We start from the raw sequence: 19,695 nt of genomic DNA on the forward strand, positions 1-19,695 counted from the left end.
CCCTGTAGTGTCAAAGCAACCTTCTAGTTGTACTCGAGAACAATATGAAACCAATTTCACCATGGCTTTGTCCTCCCCCGTGCTAGCCTCATCGTAAGCGTCGTAAAGCAACCAAAGGCACATTAGTGAGCTGCAAAAACGTCCCAAATTACGGACGACTTTCGTCGTCTTGTCAGACGGTTCTTAATCTACGCTCTCAGATAATTTTAAGGTTTAATCAAATGAGCTATCACGCCGCTTGGTTGGGGTTTTAATTTATCTGGGTGGGTGGGCCAATGGGGAGACAAGCGAGAAACTATCAAGTTAGCATCACTTTATTCAAGACTGCAGTTACCATCTGCTGAACAATGTATGTACCGAGAAATAGATTTAAAGAATGATTTCGTCTAGTCTAGTATCTGCGCCTCATCAGATCTGTATGCACTGGTCATTGAGATGGAGAGCCAGCTACCGGGTAGATTTAAGCTTATTTCCAACTGAGATACGGATACTCGTATCTGATTTCACGATCTCGACAGATTCAACTCGTAAGATTTGGATGCAGTATCTTACGTTGAATCTACCCTATTCAAGATGGAGAGAAAGCTGAATATGTGGAACCGGCACTTGATAGTCCACTCTCTCCCAGCGATTCAACATCGTTTTCAATATTCGCCCCGAGCCTAAGACGTCCCAACCACCATAACACTAATTCACCACGGCATTACTTTTGGCTCACCGTCTCAGTACTTTACCATAAAAGCATCATCAAGACAATTCTGGAAGCTATTGCCGCCTAACCCCTCTGCCCTTGGCTCCTACAATGGGCCTGCGTTTCAAAGTACGGCCTTGAAAGCGGCTGACCCAAAACGGTCTGACAGCCCGAAATCCATCCCATGACTATTTTCGCATTGCTTGATTCGGAAAATATCCATCTTGCTCAAGCTGAACTGCTACCTTGGCTGTGTCGAGTCTGTGCACTCGCGACGCCAAGATGAGGCGGGTATTAATGGATATAGAATTGCCAAGAACACAGCATTGCAACACTTCAGTGAAACTGATCTGAAGATACCCTGTCTACGGAGTACGTTCAATGATAAAGTGACGCTGTAAATCTCCGCGATGTGGTATGCAAAAGGGAAAGGGGTTCTATCTGGTATGATCATCATTCGATTTTCTTCGGATATAGGATTGTTTCGAGGTAGTATACCCGAACCCGTTCCCTGAAGTTGATCTTAATGCGAAGAATTGCTATATAAACTGCTGCTATTGCCAAGACTGATGAATGAAACCTGTGTTGTTTTTGAAGTAATCCACTATCAACGGTCTGGACAGCAGGGTACAGGGCTTGGCAGGTACAGAGTCCACTAAGTGCGGCGTTTAGTTTAGCGACCTACAGCGGTCCCTTGCCCCTTACCCACCCACTATGATACAGGGGCCGTAGCATATACTCGCCAAACAATGAATCCATATCAAGACAGACTCATCTTGACAAAAGTCCAGAAATGTATATATACGACTGACACTACCTCGTACGTTTTCATCTGTTCATCATCATCAGCTTCAACAAGCACTCAATCTCTCTTCTCTTTCTTTCTTTCAAAGATCCTGGTGATCGTTTCTTTTTGTGTTTACCCTTTCTTTAAAAACCTTTTTGTGCCGGCACATTCACATTACAACCTTTTCAAGATGCATTCCTTCCCTCTTCTCCTTTCTTCTTCTCTTTTCGCCTTGACACAGGCTCACTCGGTCATCCTCGGTGCTCAGGGTCTCGATACTTCTCCCAACAGTGTGGGATTCCAAGTCGATCCTGAAATTGCCCGCAACTGCATCACCATCAACCCTTGCCAGCAGGATGCTACCATCATTCGTGATGCTGAGATCACTGCCAACATCGTGAACCAGTGTGGTCGTACTGAGATCTCTGGTAACATCGATGTTGGTGAGAACACTGAGAACGCTATTTCTGCCAACCAGGTTACTCAGGTTGAGGCTGGTGGTGAACTCACTGTTACCATCCACCAGGTCAACGCTGACGGTGCTGGTCCTTATGTTTGTGATCTCGACGAGAGCAGCAACACAAACACCAACATCCAGAACCTGACCGTCACCAACAACGTCCCCGGCACAAACGGTCTGTCCCAAGTCAAGACCCAGGCTTTCAACATCACCGTCAAGATGCCTGATGACCTCAACTGCTTCGGTGCCTCCACCGGAAACATCTGCACAGTCCGATGCCGCAACAACGCCCTCGCTGGTCCTTTCGGTGGCTGCTTCGCCGTCCAGCAGGCTGACACCGACAAGAAGACCAACACTCCTCAGTCGATCAAGACCACCCAGACCCTGAAGGGTATCAACGACCAGATTCTTCAGAACCAGAAGGACTTTGAGGACTCTGTCAAGGCTAACGAGAACGCCACTTCTGACGAGGCTGCTCAGAACAAGGCTGCCGTTGATGCTCTTCTTGGTGCTACTGTCGTCACTTCCGCTTTCGCTACTGAGACTCCCTCTGTTGCTCTTGGTCGTCCTCCTGTTGCTACCGCTGATCCCAACCAGGGCAACGATGGCAAGGCTGGTGAGAACAATGGCGGAAACAACAACGGAGGTAACAACGGCGGTAACAACGACAACAACAACGACAACAACAACGATAACCAGAACGGTGGCAACAACGGTAACAACGGTGGTAACGGAGGTGACAACAACGGTGGAAACAACGGCAACAACCAAGGCGGCGATAACAACAACGGTGGTGACAACAAGCAGGGTGGCGGCAACGGAGGCCAGGGCGGCAACGGTGGAAACCGAGGTGGCCAGGGCGGTAACCCCTTCGGCGGTGCTGGCGGTCCTCCTCCTGGCTTCCCCTTCGGTGGTGGTAACGGACAGAAGAAGGCCAAGCGTGGCTTCAGCATCCGCCGATGGGCTCAGCGAGCTTAAGCGGAAGGGGAAATCTATGGGATGGAAAATATTCAGGGATATTGGAAAGACGATTATGGTCTTGGAAATAAAGAATGAGATAGTTAATTGAGGTGATGACCAATACCTTAATTATTCCTGATTGCTTGTGATGCCTATTCTATCTACTCTCCGATCTATCATAAGAAACAATGACCTCCCTGGTCTTTGTTATCCGAGGACTCACCGGCCCAGCATCTGACTCAACAGTACCGCGTCGATCCCTACAGCCCCGATGTTCCTTTAGTATACTTCTATCACTCTGGTTATCACTGTGCCCATCAGGATGTGCCTCCGTCTCAATAAGCGCACTCCACTGCCCAGCCTTATTCTTCGGTACAAACATGATGTTGTTCGAGATGTCCTTCAAACGATGTGAGTTTTCGCTGGATTTGGCTGTTGACGGGAACACCTTGCGCAGGATTGGGCGGAGCGTGGGAAGGCAGGCGGCGATGATAATGAGGGCGTTTTCGGCGCCAGCTGTAAGGAGGAGTTCGCCTACGTCAAAGGTTGGGTCGAGACTTGTTGCGTTGGCTTTGAGTTTTGTGCATTTGATGATGGCGATTGAGCCGGCACTAGGTATATGTCAGTAAGTGAAGTTTAATGGAGATTGATAGAGACTTACAAGACACCGAGGCTCATAGCAAAGGCGACACCAAACTTTTCCCTGTTCTTCATGTTGAGGTTCCAAAGCATAGCCCACGGAAGTAGAGCCAGTATAAAGTCCGTAGCAGCAGAGTATGCTACAAAGGTCAGCATTACACCATTGTATCTTAGATAAATAACTTACCTCCAATAAAGTACATGACTCCCAGATAGACTTCAGGAGCCCAGCACTCACTGACAATAGCAGGATTCCAAGTCGTCCTCGGATCTTTGCACCTAACAAAGACAATAATCGAAATGAGGATATGCAGCGTAAGCATACTGATGACGATGAACCACAGAAATCGATGTATAAATGGTTGTACTGCTAGACGCATGAGACTGATTGAGAAAGAAGTCTTGCCCAACGCGCACGACATGACGACGAAAGGTTGTGAGATTTGGCCGAGAAGTCCGAGGGGAACGGCATCTTCGGGATGGACGGTAAGGATATATTCGACGTGACGACCAAGGCCTTTTTGTACGGCTGCCTCGATTATGCCTCCGTAGGCGATGAGGATGAGCTGTGATACAATTAGTAGATGCATGATGGGAGGAGGTGGTGGCTTACGAGAGAAAAGACAATGACCCAATCATCGAGACCAAATACTTTGCGTACAAATACTCTTGTGTAAACGCGTAGAGAAACAACGAGTGTTGGTATAAGAACTGAAAGCCAAGTAACAGTTCTAATCACAGGCCCTCTCGTCTCGGCGAGGTATTCGGGAGAAGGCACAGCTGACATGGTGATACCAGGTTAACCTGTCTTGTGCTGTGTAAAATCATGCGATGTCTTGGGGTCTGCATTGATGGGCTTTGTGCTGCATATATACCAAGCATTTGTCTACTGTCTTTTCGGCAGGCAATGCTTTTCTTTGTTTTGCCTCGAGATCTATCACTTATTACGAGCAAGTGCATTATGTTACAGATTGGACACAGTTTGTGGAGATTGGAGGATGTACGTAATGAAAGGTTCCTGGGGGAAAAGCAAACAATATTACAGTCCTGCGGGTAGTAAATTGCCGGGTACCGCTGAGCAGAAGAAACGAACATTGGGACCTGAGGGAGATCTACCAAGGCTTCAGCTGATTGGATATTGAGAAGAAGAAAGTATGTAATTTGTCAAGTTCGCTTAATACGAGAATATTTATACCTTCCTGAAAGAGCTTGACGCTGTTTGTATGATGCATTTGCTTTATGTTGTTCATTTTCGGCATTAACATCAAGTCTCAATTGTTGTCGCGAATGTCGAGTCTAGAAGCAAACAAAATTGAGCTCTTTGTCTCATAAAAAGAATCGCCTCTATTGGTTCCATTGGTTCGTGTGCCGTCTCGCGAATCTGATAGATCACTATTCCCGCATTAACAGTATCCACTTTACTGGCGATGCTACGCTTCTTGCATTATGGCTTGCCACACGTTCTTGCCGGCCGGGAGGGGTAGAGGATGGAAAGTCAGCTGTGAGAAATTAGCTGCGAGAGATAAGTGCAGTGCAAAGAGTGACATTCCCGGCGAGAGGTGGTGGTGAAGAGGAGGCTTTATTAGTGCTGGTGTTGAAGATGTTTTACTAGAGTGACGATCAACGGTTTTGATCAAGTGTCTAAAAGCGACTACATACAAGCTTCCCCGCCATGTCGTAATTATCATGCATCAATTGATCAAAGACAAGTAGTCAAGGCATAAACCCAGAACCAACAAGCAAACACGATTGAGCAAACAGGCAGATACGTAACCAACCTGCATCACAATTAACAATCACTTCTCACAATCCTTCCATTCAGCTCGTTTCAATAGTCCTGTAAGCTCTTTGTCCACCCTTGTCAATCCGAGTTCCCCGGTGATGCCTCTTTTCTCTTTTCTTCTCGGGACCGTCAGAATGGGATGAGCCACGTTCAGGGGACGAGCCGCATGTTAAAGTGTGGGTGGATAAAGACATTATGGCCATGGAGACGGCACAGGATTCGTGCCTGTTTGTTATCGTCTTTCCCTGATTTGTTTTCTCCTACATGTTATCAGACTTATCACAAACATACCCTGGTTCTCTATGCAACAATGCGGCACGGCCATTCTTTTCAATGACAAACATCGTTTTTTACCCAGTAGTCATCCCGTCTCTCATAAAAAAAGCAATATTTCTTTGTTCCCCAAATATGACAGTCCTCTCCCCTCTTTCCTCCCCGTTTCTCATTTCTCGTGCATGTGCGTAGACGTTTCAACATGGCGATCTCTTTGAGTTACATTCTTTACGCAGGCGTTGCTTTTGTCATCGCACGTATCCTATACGAATTCTTCCTTTCTCCCCTCCGTCGCATTCCTGGTCCCAGACTATCCAAGTTTACGGATGCTTACAGGGCTCATCTTACTACCAAGGGTCATGTTGATGGACATATGAGAGAGTGGCATCGGAGATGGGGTAGTGCCGTTAGAGTTGGTCCTAATACCGTGAGTATTAGTGATCCTGATCTTATTCGGGTGATCTACACTACGAGAAACCCATGGAGAAAGGTAAGACCCTCATGTAAGTGTCTGGTGAGTTATCAAATCTGATAATGGCAGAGTAACATGTACCGTCCAAACGACGTCTTGGTAAACGGACAGCGTATCCAAAACATCTTCAACACCCAAGATGAGGATTTCCACACAAAGTACACAAAGCCCATCAGAGGATTCTGGACTCTTCCAAAGATGCTGGAAGCTGAACCTCTCATGGACGAAACCTTGTGCGAATTAATCACCCATCTCGACCAACGCTTCGCAACTACAGGCTACGTCTGTAAAATGGACGATTGGGTATCCTACTACGCCTGGGATGCCGCTGCAAATATCAGTTTTGGCCGTACTTACGGTTTCATGGAGGAAGGCGGCGATGTACAAGATATCATCGCTGAATCTACCGCTGGTCTCAAGTATTTTGCGCCTGTTAGCCAGATCCCTTGGTTGGATGAGTGGCTTGACAAAAACCCCATTAAAAGAATCGGACCGCGTCCACTGGTCAATGGCGTCATGTACACCATCAAGATTCTGACCGAATATCAGCAGCAAATCGCTTCGGGAGCAGCGAAGCGCAAGCCAGTTGATTTATTCATCGACAAGTACAACAGTCTGAAAGAAACAGTGGACTACGTGGATGACCATCAGGTTATCAATTGGCTTATGCTGAATGTCCTTGCAGGAGGTGATTCAACGGCTGGTGCAATGCGTGCTCCGGCCTACCATCTTCTCAAAAACCCTTCGGTGTGCGAAAAGATAGTTGAAGAGCTTCGAAGCGCAGATTTGACTCTTCCTGTGCCGCAGTGGAAGGAAATCAGTCAACTCCCCTACTTCGACGCCTGCATGCGCGAAGCAATGCGTATTTCTCCCGCCGTTGGTCTTATTCTTGAGCGTGAGGTTCCCAAGGAAGGACTTGAGTTACCGGATGGACGTTTTATTCCTGCTGGTACAAAGGTCGGCATCAATCCTTGTGTCGTAACACGCGATGTTGGTGTTTTCGGTGAGGATGCGGATGTTTTTAGACCTGAGAGATGGTTGAGAAACAAGGATGAGTCGGAGCAGGGCCATGCCGCTAGGGTGAGAAGAATGCATGAGTGCACTGAGATGATGTTTGGACATGGATCGAGAGTTTGTATGGGGAAGTATATGTCCAAGTTGGAGATGTACAAGATGTTTGCTACTTTATACGTCAACTTTGATGTAAGTTACCTCTCCCTTCTACCAACACTGGGTACTGACTACTATTGCAGGTCCGTATTACTGATCCTAACCATACATGGAAGTATGAGAATAACTGGTTTATGTATCACAGAGATATCCCCTGCACCATCAGTCGTCGCCAAAAGTCTTAGATTAAATATACGTTTCTACTTCCATTAATGAAGAACATACTTCTTCAACGGCCTTAGTCCAGTCTGCCACTGTTCAACCGCCTTGCCGTGCATATAACTCTCAATATAGACATCCCCAATATACCTAAACTCTCCTTGTGTTCCCTCTGGTCTAAGCACCACAGGCGTCGAGCAACCAAGCGGCACAACGACCACATCACCCGGCAACATCGCTCCAGATCCAACACCAAGTCTTTTATTTTGGGTAAGACAAAATGTTCTTCCCAGCATTCTGTCGCCAAAATTTGTTTGCAAAAATTGTCTTCGTGCCTCGGGTTTGATGTCGGTCGTGATTTTGAGATGAGCTTGTAATGTGTCATCAAGTGGAATATAGGGAAGACGCTCCTGGAAGAGATTTGCTATGACGTGATAACAAGTCTTTTGCCAGCGCTCTCTATCATATCCTGTAGGTAATTGCCCGAGACATATCGTCGCCGCGAGACACTCTTCTGCCATCTGTATCTGGAACGGTGTCCGTCCCTCAGTAGCATGAAGAAGCAACGCTCTCCAATGCAAAAACGCCATAAGGAAATCTCCCAAATTGACCAGCGTGCCCACAACCATGCCTTTCGTTTGAACAATGTCGATGGGTATACCAGAAATTTCAAGTTTGTTCATACGCTCGCCGTGGAAGTTACAGATAGCCTTCGTAGCGCCTGATGCTTGAAAGCTGTATCTGTTACCCATTGCCGATGTAAGTGGTATGTAAGACCAGTCTGGAACAAATGAGGGCAGATTGGGAGATCTGTTGTTGGGAGGGAAGTGCATTGACTCGCAGATAACGTCGAGACTATCTGTTGTTTGGATCAGAAACTCCACAATTTCTGTGTAGACGTCCTTGGTGGAGAGATTGTAATCAACTCGGAGCCCATCCCGTATGTGAGAAGGTAAAACGCCAAGAATACCGTACAGCTTGTCTCTTGGGTCAGTTGATACTTGTCCACGAGATGCCCTCAAGACTTCGAGAAGGGCATTCTCCCCCTTTAGGGTTTGAGGTTTGAGTGTCGGAATACAAGCTGGTCCCTCGTGTATCAAAGTCTGAACACAGGTAAAATGATCGGGGCGTCTTTTATCAGGACCTTTAGCCTTGAAATCAAACTCTGCATGATGTCGACGGAAATAATGGGATGCAGTCTTGTATGCTTGCCAAGGGAGAAAAGTATCTCCGCAGTGAACAGCAATGCGTTTTGCGTTAAACACTTCTTGCATAACCCAAAGTCGTTTCCAGTAAGGTCTTCCAAAAAGTGATACTGTGGCCAGGAGGTCTCCATTCGCAGCAGCATCTGCCAATATTCCAGATACATCTGCGCCTGTGACAAAGTGGTCTGTAGGCAGGGAAAGCTTTTCCAAGAGCCTCACAGCCCTTGAACTATCATTCTCCTCGGGGCCAAGCCATATCGCTACAAATGCCGCATTGGAGTAAATCTGAGGCATCAACTGAACTTGTTGGCTTCGCTCGTCTATATTTTTCTGGTCGATACACAAAGCATCCGCCCAAACTAGAACCGATGATTGCTTCTGCCGAAGAGCCTGTAACGCGCCGTAAAGGCTAACAGTAATGGGAGCACGAGATCCTTCAATGTCAATCGTTTTTGTGTCTCCCACGTCACCCCATGTGTACGATACAGCAACGTATTGTGGGGCGTTATCGAGAGGTGCTTGAATGATTTCACATTCTATCGTTGTGCGGTGACCTGGCAAGATCCTGACAAGTCTGATGGAGCCAGCCTCAATTGGCCAATATTCGTATCTTTGCTTGGTAGGACATTCAATAGTCGACACCATGCTCGGCCTAGCTGATTTTGGGATGCTGGAAATGATACTCGCGGCCGAGGGACTCGTAGGCGTAACGTCACCTCCCGGTGGGCTTTTGAACGATAAGTTCGATGGTCCCGCCTCGGGAATGGGTGAAGACATGCCCACATCCCGTGGTTGAGGTGTCTTAGCTGGAGAAGGCGGGGAGTGAATTCCCAGGCCTTTCTCTAAATTCATCTTCGCTTCTTGCTCCCTCTCTGGGATCTGAGACACCAACGATCCAGGAGGAGCAAAGTGAGCTTTCGCCGGCTCTGGATAAGGACGATAATGTCCAGGTCCAGCAGCTAAACTCTGTGGACTTTGAGGTGATTGTGGTTGACTGTTCATCTGATACTGCGCAATGTATGCTGGATATTGTAAGACTGGTGCCTGGATCGGTGGCGGAGAACGGACACGGACAGGTGCCCATGACTCCTCAATGATAGTAGCTGGTTCTTGTCTCTCTTCGACAACTGTTTTTCGTCTGAACAGTGAACTCAGCCGAGTATGGCTCTTCTTGGCCTGTGGCTCCATTTTTCCTCTCAATAACTTTTCAAAAATGAAGCAATAAAATGATGAGAGGAATAAGATCACGCTGCTTTGTCTTCAAGCTGAAAAATTGCGGATAAAGTCTTGGGTGTCAGCCTGATTTAACGTGTTGCCCTATCAGACGTCGTGATTATCCCCCGTCAGCCCAACAGGGCTTAGCATGAGCCAGGGTATATCGGTCGAGCCCCTCGCTTGGAGATTAGATGACATGACTTTCGCGATTGAGTCACTAATTGGGATAATGTTTTCCGATTCTTCATGATTTCGATATGGATTGTTACATCTCGGGCTGATATAGGAAGTTGTCCACGTCAAGTTGTTCGGCTAGATCCAACAGCTCACCTGGGGTTAGGCCGGCCATAGCGTTGGCAGCAAAGAGATCCCAGCCTGTTTCATCTGCGAGATGTTCTTGAATATCATGCCCTTCGTCCTCTTCGTTATGATACTCTTGGGTAACCTCATTTTGTTCTGCCTCGACAGGAAGTTCTGGTGTGACGATGTTGCTTGCTGGCGTCAGAGCGGAGAGCTTCTGCTCTAACTGCTCCAGTTCCACCTTTCTGAGTGGAGCAATCAAACTTCCCTTGGCGATCAGGGTATCAAAGACGTAACGGGCATCGTCACGCCAAGAATTGTCTGATAGAAGAGAAGGGCAAATTATGGGGATGAGTTGTAAAAGAAATGCGGAGGACGACGCGTATTCGATCTGGAACGGCAAAAATGCTTCTATTCAGGACTGTTAAACAACTTGGTTCATGTGGGTTATAGTTGTTGACTGACCAATTAGATCCTCGTCTGCGAGGGCGCGAAGAGTCTTGAGAATTGATTGTGCAGAGTTGACACATGATTGTATCAATGATGCCACAGGACGAGATAGTGATAAACCATGTGTCATCTGTGTCTTGGACTGTTCAATATGCATATGTAAAGCACACATGATTTGGGGTCTCGTTGTGAGAACGACGCACTGATAACTTGTGAGCCACTCCCTACAGCTTTCAGAGCTTTGGAACTTACATGATGGTACTGGAGCAGTAAACGTGTCGCGATTCTCGAAGCCTTACTAATCGAGTCACGGAAGTGTTTGTTGATAATATTCTGCAGATCGCGATTTAACTCAGCCAAGTTCCTTAGAATAGACTGGGTGTTGCTGAAAAGGGTTCCGTCGTAGTCTTTTCCCACACCGTATACCGCTGTCGTTGTGTTAGCGATCACTTAATGGAAAACCTGATAATTTAAGACTCACTCCCTAAAAGTCGTGCTATGAGCCGAGCTAACTGAACATGAAGCGTCAAACTGAGAGATGTCAAAGAATCATCAACCTGAGAAGGCAATTTGTTCGTGATATCTTCGTCGCGTATAGCGCTTGTTGCTCCGATGAGAGCTGCAAATTCCTGATCTAGCATGTAGACAACCCAGAAGATGATGTGACACCGTTTGGAATGTCGTGCTCCGACGACCTCCTCTGGCATATGTCTGTGGAAACCAGATAATACGCAGATGCGAAGAGCTTGTCCTATCTAGAATCGTTCTCGTCAGTTTAAGCAAATCAAATTCCAGGTAAAGCTTACATGCTGATATGCTGCTACCCTCATATCAATCGACTGGAAATAAATGGCAGCAAGAGTGAGCGATTGGGCAGAAAGTATGGGATCCAAAGCAATTCCTGCCAACTCCGGCATAAGCGGCATCGCCCTTGCAGCATACTGATATCCCGGCGGCCTTCCATCAACACTCTTACCACCCAGAAACGCCTTTCCAAATGCGATCATCAGTAAGTACTGCGCATACCAAAGTTTACAAGACGCCGCCTTTGTCGAAGCATCTTGATAAAGCTCCTTAAAGTGTTGAAGAAACTCAGCTTCATCGATAAGACTGGCCAACGGGCCGAGGTAAAATCTCGCTGTCTGGATGAGGAAGAATGCATAGTCCGAGGGTGGTAGGTTTGAGATTTCGGGCTGTTCGTCGGGCATTAGGGGACGCCATTGAAGGCGGAATGCCGATCCGTCGAGATGCCAGGGTGGAGGATCGTTATTCGCTTCGGGGAGATGTTTTCCGACCAGGGCTAGGACTCTTCTGCAGAAGGCCCATGACGAAGCTGGGCCCATGTACCCTGCAATATGGTGTTAACATACTTGATTATTCTGAGAACTGGGAGGCCTACAATATCGCCCCAAGGCTTGGCCGAAAACGTAGTCATTGTCTACCAAAGGGTTCTGACGAAAAGCGGGCTCAAGCACATCATTGGATGACAGGGATCTTGTTTCGTTTGCTTCTTCATTCTCTTCGTTCTCTTCTGGTGTTCCAAGGGCAAGGTCTTGCAGAATCTATGTTAGTAATCGACCAAGTCGAGAGCATTGTCACATACCCCCGTCAGCTTCCGCCACAGACGCATCCCGGGGCAATAAACCCGTCATGCCATAATCGGAAACGGAAGAATGTCTCGGTCGGACCCTGCCTCCGCTGCGAAGTGATCCGGGTGACGGAAGACCATCTTGTCGTTTCTCCAACGCCCGGAGATAACTGCGACACCCAATCAGCCAACGACAAACATGGAGCAAAGACCCGACTCACCTCTCAGTAACAGTAACCTTCTTCTCCTCCGTCTCATAAACACATCTCTCATTCTTTCTTCCACACCTCGCACAAGGTTGTGCCCCAGAACACTTGACCTTCATAGACCGACATCGCTTACACCTTGATGACGAGATTAGCTCCCATGCCGAACATCGGCTTTTGATGAACGTACGCTTTGACACATTTCTTGACGACCCGGAATTGGCTCTGTTGAGTATTGGGCATTGTTCTAGAAGGACAATCTGAATGTGATAGAGGCGGGCGATGAAGGTCGGGGTAGTGTTCCGGCTTAAGTCTTTAGGGTGGAAGGAAGTCCCGGATGGGTCCTTTCTTATTCTGGTAAGTGCTGTCCAGCTTATCAGCGGCTTTGGGTAGGAGTGCAGGAGCGCTATCGGATGTGGAGATATGATGGACCGGAATGTCGTTCCGATTGCTAGTAAAACCTTATCTTAGTACCCTGCAGTTGACTTCAATAAAGTCGGTATAACAACCCGACATCCTTCTCATCCCAAGAGCTGGTGTGAATTGATCAGAGAACCATTCTAGAAGGTCGGTTTGGGTCGTGCCGTATACCGTATCTACCAAAGCTTACACAACCATGTTAAACCCGCTAAGAAACAGGTGAGTGTTTCTGGTTGGTGAATTGACTGACGAGGGTTGTAATACTAATAATCTACAGCACATTCAAACAATTGCTTGCTACGGGAAATAAGATGTCACCTTCTACAATCAGACTCAACTCTTCTGTGGCGGCTGCGGTTGCAAAACCCAAACCTGCATTCTCAGCAGTCCAACCAGTCATAAACTTCGCAGAGAAAATAGCCAATCGCCCAGACTTCGACCACTCCAACAAGCCAATTGAAATAACAAAATCCCCTGATCCAACGTGGTCCTACGGAGATGGCGTCCGCCCGAGCAAAACTCCTGCCACCCACAGCATCCACAAAGAAATAGACCCATACTCCCCCGACAGATCCGTCAGTCAAAACTATCGTCTGCTTATATCCGGCATCGCCCCTCGTCCAGTCGGTTTCATCAGCACAGTCTCCAAAGACGGAAATACCAAGAATCTCGCCCCGTTTAGCTATTTTCAAATGGTTGACCATGATCCACCGATGTTCATCGTCAGTTTCTCCTCGCGCAATGGCAGTATGAAGGATACATATCAAAACATGAAAGACACAAAAGAATGCGTTATAAATACTGTTTCTGAAAACATGATAGAAGCGGTCAACGCTTCATCTATCGATGCACCCTATGGAGTTTCAGAATGGGATATTACCGGCTTGACGGAAAGTGAAACGACTACAGTCAAACCGTCGCGGGTAAAAGAGTCAGTGCTGTCGATCGAGGGAAAGGTTGTGGATGTGAAGGAATTTGAAGGCCATAGACCGGGTATGAGCGGATCTGCTATCTTCTTAGTTGAAGCAACGAGACTTTGGGTTCAGGAAGACGCGGCGAATGAGGATTTTAGTCATATTGAACTTGATAAGCTGAGGCCGATTGGGCAGCTTGGTGGGATGGCGTATGGGAGGATAACGTCTACTTTTGAATTACCCCGGACGAGGTGGGTTGATGAGAAGCCGAAGAGTGAGTGGCTGACCAAGTTAGAGAATGAGAGGTCGAATCTATAGATAGACAATCTTCGCAGTATAATCTTTTTTGAGTCTTGTTAAGAATGAGGTTGCATCTTCTCTTGGACTCTCGGTAGCTAATTTCTCCGAAGCTGGAGAAAAGATAGAAAATTCATTTCTAACCGTGCTTCTATCTCTACCCAACAACTCTCCTCCAAAGTTCTTGTCTCATTGCAACAGCCATATGCTTCGTCCTCTCAACAGCGCCCCTATTCTCCACCGCCCTGCGATACAAATAATTAATACACTCCTGCACCGACCCCCAAGGCAAACATTTATAGATCTTAGGCGTCTTATCAGTAGCCCGACCCTCTTTCACAGCCTTTTCATAATCCTGCAATAACTTTCCACTAAGCTCATCTGCCATTCCCATGATCTGTGCGCACTTCATCGGAGTAGTAGGAAGACCGGCTTCAAGACGTTTCTTGTGTGTTGTAAGGGCTTTGGTGGCACTTTCGGCGTTGTGTGTAGCGAGGACAAGTGCTGCGCTAGGAAATTTGAGATTCGGGGGAGGACGTTGGGAGATTAACATGTCGGCTATGTCGTTGTATGATTTATCCGTATCTTCTTTTGTGTCGTGGATCAAAGATCGGATTTCATTCTCGATATATGCACCTCGGACTAGCTTTATACCGACGGTCCAACCTTCTTGAGCTGCTAGTTGGATATGACGCTGAGCGTTATTCCGAGCTCCCTTTAGGTAGGCTTGGATGGTGTTGTAGACGAGGGCATTGCCATCTCGGTTGTGCTCGCGCATTAGGATTATGCTCCAGTCGTCCAGGGTCGGTTGCATAATTTGTTGTTCTGCGTCTATCCATAGTTGACATCCTCGTTTGCGAGTTTCAATGCAGATATCGTTCAAGGCTTGGTGTAGGTACTTGTTCATGGGTCGGCCAGCTTGTAGAGCGTCAACAGCGATAGGGCCGGCACCCGTAACCCTAAGGAATGTCAGAAAGTCCAGGATCTTAGTATGTAATAAACTTACTTCACAGCTAGCAAGTCCCCAGCTTCAATCATATTCAAAGTCTCAATATTTCCTCTCTTCCACTCATCGATCATATCATAACACTCGACCGGATAATCCTCCACTCCAGTCTCAGGAAGTTTAACATTAGGATCCAAGACGACATCTTTGGAATATCCAAGTATAATCCCATGAAAGCCTAGCTTTTTGATATACTTGACAGTATGTGAAACCTCAGGAATGCTGTTCCCAGCACAGAAGTGGTTGTAGATAGTCCATTGGAGAAGACGACCTAGCACTGGATTCTTATCGGGATTGAGGAAGGATGAGTTGGCTTGTGTGAGGAGGGATATGAATGCAAGTGATGGTTGGAGGAGGAAACGGTTGGACATGACGGTTGTGAGAGCTACTGAGCGGAGGAGGACGCCCATTGGCATTTTTGATAGTGGTGATGGTTCTGTTATCTGTAAGGATGTAGGCTTTATGGTTGGTTGGAATGTTGTATCCGCAATTCTTCGGTGTTGTAGTACGACATGACGAGCCGTCAATGGCAGAAGATGTCTTCTTTGGTGCGTGGCTGTTCTTGATAGCATGTCGTGTCTTTCTTGATGTTGAATCGATGACTGTTAGGATATCTCAGACGATGGTTGAATAGCAGCCTGATATTTATCGCCATGTCAACATTCGTTCCTTCACACTATCGCTACCACCCATTACACCAACATTATCTCACATGCCCTTTCACCCCACACATAGTTGTAGTCGGGAGATCCCTCCGACGTTGATATTCCTATCTCGCAGGAGTCTAGACCAAATGTAACTCGACCCCGCCCCGTATCTGATCACTCAACTACGTGGCGGTATGCGGAGAAAGGTCACGAGGTCTCGATAACGCATTCGTGTTGATCTTCTAGAAGCTATTTCGACCAATGGTTGTAGAAGTGGGTAAGTGGAAGGCTAGCGTCGGGGTCGTCTAGAATGTTGACGGAATGGCGTTCCGACATCAGATCTAGCCACTTCCAATTGCTCTGTATACCTAGGATGGACAACTTAATCCTGAGGAAACTTCGTTCCGCCCTGTCTTCTAACCTCATCCATAATCTCCATAACCCTCAAAGTCTCAGCCCAAGGCATAGTATCACTCTCCATCTTTCCGACAGCAATATCCATCGCCACTGCATCAGCCTCCCAATAGAATCCTCTACCCGGCTTCTCAAAATCATACTTCTTCCCCTCCGTTTCACCATCCTTGTACACAGTGAAATTCTCAGGCGCAGCTGCAGGACCTTCAACAATGATATGACCTTTGGTGCCTTCAACACGACAAAACGCTGGCGGTGTCTTGACTTTCGAGTTGGAAGTGATGATACCTTGTTTACCATCGGGATACTGAAGAATGATAGAGGTGCTCACTTCGACACCACCTTGAATGAAGGTTTGCGAGGCGCAGATCTTTGGTGTTGTGGCTTTCTCGCCTACGCCTGCGTCGAGTCCTAAAAGGCCCCATGTCAAGCTGTAGATACCAATATCAAGCAATGAGCCAGCGCCCAGGGCAAGATCTCGCAGTCGGTGTTCGGGGGCAAGTGACTCGATGCGTTGATCCATTGCAAAGTCGGCAAACAGTCGAACCACATCTCCAATAACCTTCTCCTCATGGACCAGCTTTTGGATCATCTTGACCAAGGGAAAGAATCGCGTCCACATAGCCTCCATGACAAAAACACCCTTCGCCTTAGCAGCTTCAAGAACTTCCCTTGCTTCTCTAGCATTTAAGCTAAAGGCCTTCTCACACAGAATATTCTTACCATGCGAGATGGCATCAAGGCAGTTCTTCTTATGGAAGCCATGCGGTGTGCCGATATAAATGATATCAACGTTGGGATCTTGATAAGCTTCTTCATAGCTTCCGTAGACAGTTGGGGATAGATTTGGAATATGAGTTTCGACAAACTTCTTGCCCTTTTCAACAGAAGACGACCCTATTGCTTGGATGATGTGTGTCGCTTGAGCGTCCTTTCGGTCTATGGAGAGGTCGGATAGGAACCAGGATGAGATCATACCAGTGCCGACGATGCCCCATCGCAGGGTTGGCTTTGACTTTGACATGATGGCTTGATACTGAAGATGATATTTCCAAGATTGTTGAAAATTTAAGAAGCCAACGTAAAGTATGAGGCTTAAAAGTTATTAAAGTGACTCTACTCCTCTCCCGGTTAAACAGCCTTGTATATGGAGTTGGATACAGGCTGTTTATGAAGTCTCCATAACAACCCCGCATTGTACAGAACCCACAATACATGATCCTTCGCTTGTCACAACATGATATCATGTCCATATCAGGAATGCCTTCCAACTGCCGGCTTCAATTCTCAAGACTTCTCGCCACCCACCCCTGCCTCTACCCTTCCATCATCTCTCTTCCGTTTACCCTCAAAAACCTCTTTGATCTCCTCAAGTGTATACCCTTTCGTCTCAGGAAACAAAAACCAAATAACCACAAATAGAACTGCAAGAACACAACAAAACACTATATAATATTTCCACGTGATAACTTCCATAGCTATTGGATTTACCTGGTTTCCGAGAATAAGACCGACGAAAAAGGCTATATAAGTGATAGACAAACCTCTTCCTCGCAATGTGTAAGGGAAGATCTCTACAGGATATGCTTGCAGAAGTGGGTTCCAGGCGATGTTATAAAACAGATAGTAAACAAAGATGAAACCAACTACTGCTCGTCCGGTTGATTCGTTGGGGCTGTTTATAAACTGTGCTGTGAGGCATGTCCAGATGATATATGCCACAAGCATTCCAGCTGTGGATGTCAAGAATAACGTCCTTCGCCCAAGGCGATCAACCATTAGAGCTCCCAGGAAGGTCGAAGCCAACCAATTGAAGATCTGCAAAAGACCATTAATTAGAGTTTGATCTTTGACTTTGGTTATCCCGATAGTATTGAGGACGAGAACAAGGTAATAGCTAACAACTCCGACGCCGTTCCATTGAGAAAAGAAGCCCAGGACAACGGCGATAAGTGTGCGTCTGCGATTGGCCGGAGTTCGTATTAGCTCCAACCATGAATTAGTAGAAATAACTTCTGCTTCTTCGGTGAGAACATGTTCTATTTCTCTTATTTCGAAAGTGACCAAAGGAGATTCTGTATCTCCTCCTGCATGGTAATCTGCCAGTACTTTTCGGGCTTCTTCTTTCCGGCCTCGGGATACGAGCCATCTAAAACAGACTCGTTAATATTATTTCCGGGACAATTGTAGAATAAACATACCTTGGAGACTCCGGCAGGAAGTAGAGTCCTAGCAGCTGAACTATAGGAACTGCTGCCTGTAATAGAGACGGTATCCTCCAACTCCAAGACGATTCAATCTTGAAAGTCCCATACGTACACCAAGCCGCGAAAATAGCACCGAGCCACTACTCTCGTTAGAAATAGCCCCATAGTTCCAACAATTCACTTACGAAGAACGTATTATACAACGCAGTAATCTTCCCTCGTTGAGTAGGATACGCGAGCTCAGTAATAATAATTGGACTAGGCTGTCCAAGAAAACTCGTAAAAATTCCCAACAGAGCTCTAGCAATGATAAAACTGTGAATATTCTGCGCAAGCCTTTGAAGAATTGAGAATGTGATGCACGCGATTAGGCCAATTAAAAGAGGAAGTTTTCGACCCCATCGGTCACTGATGTATGAAACTGCGGATAGAGACACGGCCTCGCCGAGTGGGTAGACGGAGTTCATAAGGCCGAGGGTTGCACCTTGGGGGTTGTTGAAGAAGGTGCGCCATTGGGGGAGGGTTTGGAGACCGTTCATCATAGACCCTGGTGAGTGTTAGTATCAGAGTATTCTTGAGAGGGATGGGGGTGCTTGCCATCGTAGCCTATGGAGGCTGAAGAGAATAGGGGAACTAGAAGACACAAATTGAGCTTGATAAGATGCGAATTTTTGTACCATGGCATTGGATTCTGTGGCAGAACCTGGGGAAGATAATCAGTATCGATGGGACTGGTATGAATACATTGCTTACTTGGGAGATTCCTGTGCCAACTGCCAACTCGGCTTCTTTCTTTCGTGGCATTTCACCCGTTGAGATAGGCACATCAAGAACATACAAATGAGAAGCCTGATGAATGAAATAGGGCCAGATTCTGGATTTTGATACGGATCTCGGTAACCGAACCTGAGTAGATTTTGTGGGAGGACAAGGTGGTGATCTGGTTACACCTGAAATGTGGAGAAGTAAAGTCGGTCAAATTGGTCTGTCGAGAGCAAGGGATTCTGTCTCACTGATGGCCACGACGATAGCGCACGGTACCGTCCTCGGCAATTCAAAAGATGTCTCAGTCTATCATATCCCCTAGCTCGTCATTGAGTGTCTCTAACATACACCCTGACTTAGGTAATGCCGAACTTACATCCAGGGACTTGGCTTTCGACAGAGTTCAAGTCAAACCAACCAAATATCTCTGATAAGAAACCTTCGACGTGATAACTCCTTTTCTCAAGCTGTCTATGATTCACAATACGAAAGTGTTTCCTCAAATTAAACAACGGGTGGTCTAGTGGCATACGACATAGAGAAAACTTCTAGAATCCTGAACCTTATTAAGTCTAAAAGTCCGTTCCACGCCACTCCCTCTTTTTTCTGTTATGGGGATTGAACCCTCCTCATGCTATGTTTATACCAGATGCAGCTGGACCAAGAG

The 19,695-nt window shown here is 46.9% G+C and overlaps 9 protein-coding genes across 9 annotated transcripts; 3 read left to right on the forward strand and 6 right to left on the reverse strand.

The window, feature by feature from the left end:
* Positions 1–1,551: 1,551 nt before the first annotated feature.
* B0J16DRAFT_346612 (uncharacterized protein) lies at positions 1,552–3,014 on the forward strand. Its single transcript, XM_046128473.1, has one exon. It carries the CDS (start codon positions 1,669–1,671, stop codon positions 2,914–2,916), a length of 1,248 nt encoding a protein of 415 aa, XP_045979878.1. The 5' UTR covers positions 1,552–1,668; the 3' UTR covers positions 2,917–3,014.
* Positions 3,015–3,055: 41 nt separating this feature from the next.
* On the reverse strand, positions 3,056–4,324 carry B0J16DRAFT_374352 (uncharacterized protein; the record flags this gene model as incomplete). Its single annotated transcript, XM_046130605.1, has 4 exons — positions 3,056–3,509; positions 3,560–3,677; positions 3,725–4,103; positions 4,151–4,324. The coding sequence occupies 4 exons, from the start codon at positions 4,322–4,324 to the stop codon at positions 3,056–3,058; spliced, it is 1,125 nt and encodes a 374-aa protein (XP_045979879.1).
* Positions 4,325–5,736: 1,412 nt separating this feature from the next.
* Positions 5,737–7,420, forward strand: B0J16DRAFT_308338 (cytochrome P450; the record flags this gene model as incomplete). Its single annotated transcript, XM_046124876.1, has 3 exons — positions 5,737–6,083; positions 6,135–7,268; positions 7,319–7,420. The coding sequence occupies exons 1-3, from the start codon at positions 5,796–5,798 to the stop codon at positions 7,418–7,420; spliced, it is 1,524 nt and encodes a 507-aa protein (XP_045979880.1). The 5' UTR covers positions 5,737–5,795.
* B0J16DRAFT_346616 (heterokaryon incompatibility protein-domain-containing protein) lies at positions 7,408–9,835 on the reverse strand. The gene has a single exon (XM_046128474.1). It carries the CDS (start codon positions 9,785–9,787, stop codon positions 7,445–7,447), a length of 2,343 nt encoding a protein of 780 aa, XP_045979881.1. The 5' UTR covers positions 9,788–9,835; the 3' UTR covers positions 7,408–7,444.
* A 12-nt stretch (positions 9,836–9,847) lies between these two features.
* Positions 9,848–12,782, reverse strand: B0J16DRAFT_346617 (uncharacterized protein). The gene is made up of 9 exons (XM_046128475.1): positions 12,549–12,782; positions 12,374–12,496; positions 12,168–12,322; positions 11,964–12,116; positions 11,371–11,912; positions 11,046–11,319; positions 10,817–10,992; positions 10,580–10,766; positions 9,848–10,525 (listed from the first exon to the last, which is right to left on the reverse strand). The coding sequence occupies exons 1-9, from the start codon at positions 12,599–12,601 to the stop codon at positions 10,080–10,082; spliced, it is 2,109 nt and encodes a 702-aa protein (XP_045979882.1). The 5' UTR covers positions 12,602–12,782; the 3' UTR covers positions 9,848–10,079.
* A 101-nt stretch (positions 12,783–12,883) lies between these two features.
* Positions 12,884–14,078, forward strand: B0J16DRAFT_168696 (uncharacterized protein). Its single transcript, XM_046122366.1, has 2 exons — positions 12,884–12,997; positions 13,056–14,078. Exons 1-2 carry the CDS (start codon positions 12,975–12,977, stop codon positions 14,008–14,010), a joined length of 978 nt encoding a protein of 325 aa, XP_045979883.1. The 5' UTR covers positions 12,884–12,974; the 3' UTR covers positions 14,011–14,078.
* On the reverse strand, positions 14,079–15,614 carry B0J16DRAFT_168690 (FAD-linked oxidoreductase-like protein). The gene is made up of 2 exons (XM_046122365.1): positions 14,996–15,614; positions 14,079–14,948 (listed from the first exon to the last, which is right to left on the reverse strand). The coding sequence occupies exons 1-2, from the start codon at positions 15,565–15,567 to the stop codon at positions 14,147–14,149; spliced, it is 1,374 nt and encodes a 457-aa protein (XP_045979884.1). The 5' UTR covers positions 15,568–15,614; the 3' UTR covers positions 14,079–14,146.
* Positions 15,615–15,923: 309 nt separating this feature from the next.
* B0J16DRAFT_402698 (uncharacterized protein) lies at positions 15,924–17,080 on the reverse strand (the record flags this gene model as incomplete). The annotated part of the gene is made up of 1 exon (XM_046132673.1): positions 15,924–17,080. One exon carries the CDS (start codon positions 17,078–17,080, stop codon positions 16,025–16,027), a length of 1,056 nt encoding a protein of 351 aa, XP_045979885.1. The 3' UTR covers positions 15,924–16,024.
* A 263-nt stretch (positions 17,081–17,343) lies between these two features.
* B0J16DRAFT_357315 (general substrate transporter) lies at positions 17,344–19,067 on the reverse strand (the record flags this gene model as incomplete). Its single annotated transcript, XM_046129536.1, has 5 exons — positions 17,344–18,205; positions 18,258–18,403; positions 18,449–18,810; positions 18,861–18,966; positions 19,017–19,067. The coding sequence occupies 5 exons, from the start codon at positions 19,065–19,067 to the stop codon at positions 17,344–17,346; spliced, it is 1,527 nt and encodes a 508-aa protein (XP_045979886.1).
* Between the last annotated feature and the right edge of the window lie 628 nt (positions 19,068–19,695).

This window comes from Fusarium flagelliforme (genome assembly GCF_020744385.1).
Source record: "Fusarium flagelliforme strain FIESC 12 MPI-CAGE-AA-0113 chromosome Unknown B0J16scaffold_6, whole genome shotgun sequence".
Lineage (NCBI taxonomy): Eukaryota > Fungi > Ascomycota > Sordariomycetes > Hypocreales > Nectriaceae > Fusarium > Fusarium flagelliforme.

Coding starts and splice junctions, on each gene's coding strand:
- B0J16DRAFT_346612 (XM_046128473.1), top strand. CDS start 1,669: ATGCATTCCTTCCCTCTTCTCCTTTCTTCTTCTCTTTTCGCCTTGACA.
- B0J16DRAFT_346616 (XM_046128474.1), bottom strand. CDS start 9,787: ATGGAGCCACAGGCCAAGAAGAGCCATACTCGGCTGAGTTCACTGTTC.
- B0J16DRAFT_346617 (XM_046128475.1), bottom strand. CDS start 12,601: ATGCCCAATACTCAACAGAGCCAATTCCGGGTCGTCAAGAAATGTGTC. Junction 12,117..12,167: donor TGTGGCGGAAGCTGACGGGG/GTATGTGACAAT, acceptor AGATTCTGCAAG/ACCTTGCCCTTGGAACACCA. Junction 11,913..11,963: donor CCAAGCCTTGGGGCGATATT/GTAGGCCTCCCA, acceptor ACCATATTGCAG/GGTACATGGGCCCAGCTTCG.
- B0J16DRAFT_168696 (XM_046122366.1), top strand. CDS start 12,975: ATGTTAAACCCGCTAAGAAACAG. Junction 12,998..13,055: donor TTAAACCCGCTAAGAAACAG/GTGAGTGTTTCT, acceptor AATAATCTACAG/CACATTCAAACAATTGCTTG.
- B0J16DRAFT_168690 (XM_046122365.1), bottom strand. CDS start 15,567: ATGCTATCAAGAACAGCCACGCACCAAAGAAGACATCTTCTGCCATTG. Junction 14,949..14,995: donor GGGGACTTGCTAGCTGTGAA/GTAAGTTTATTA, acceptor GACATTCCTTAG/GGTTACGGGTGCCGGCCCTA.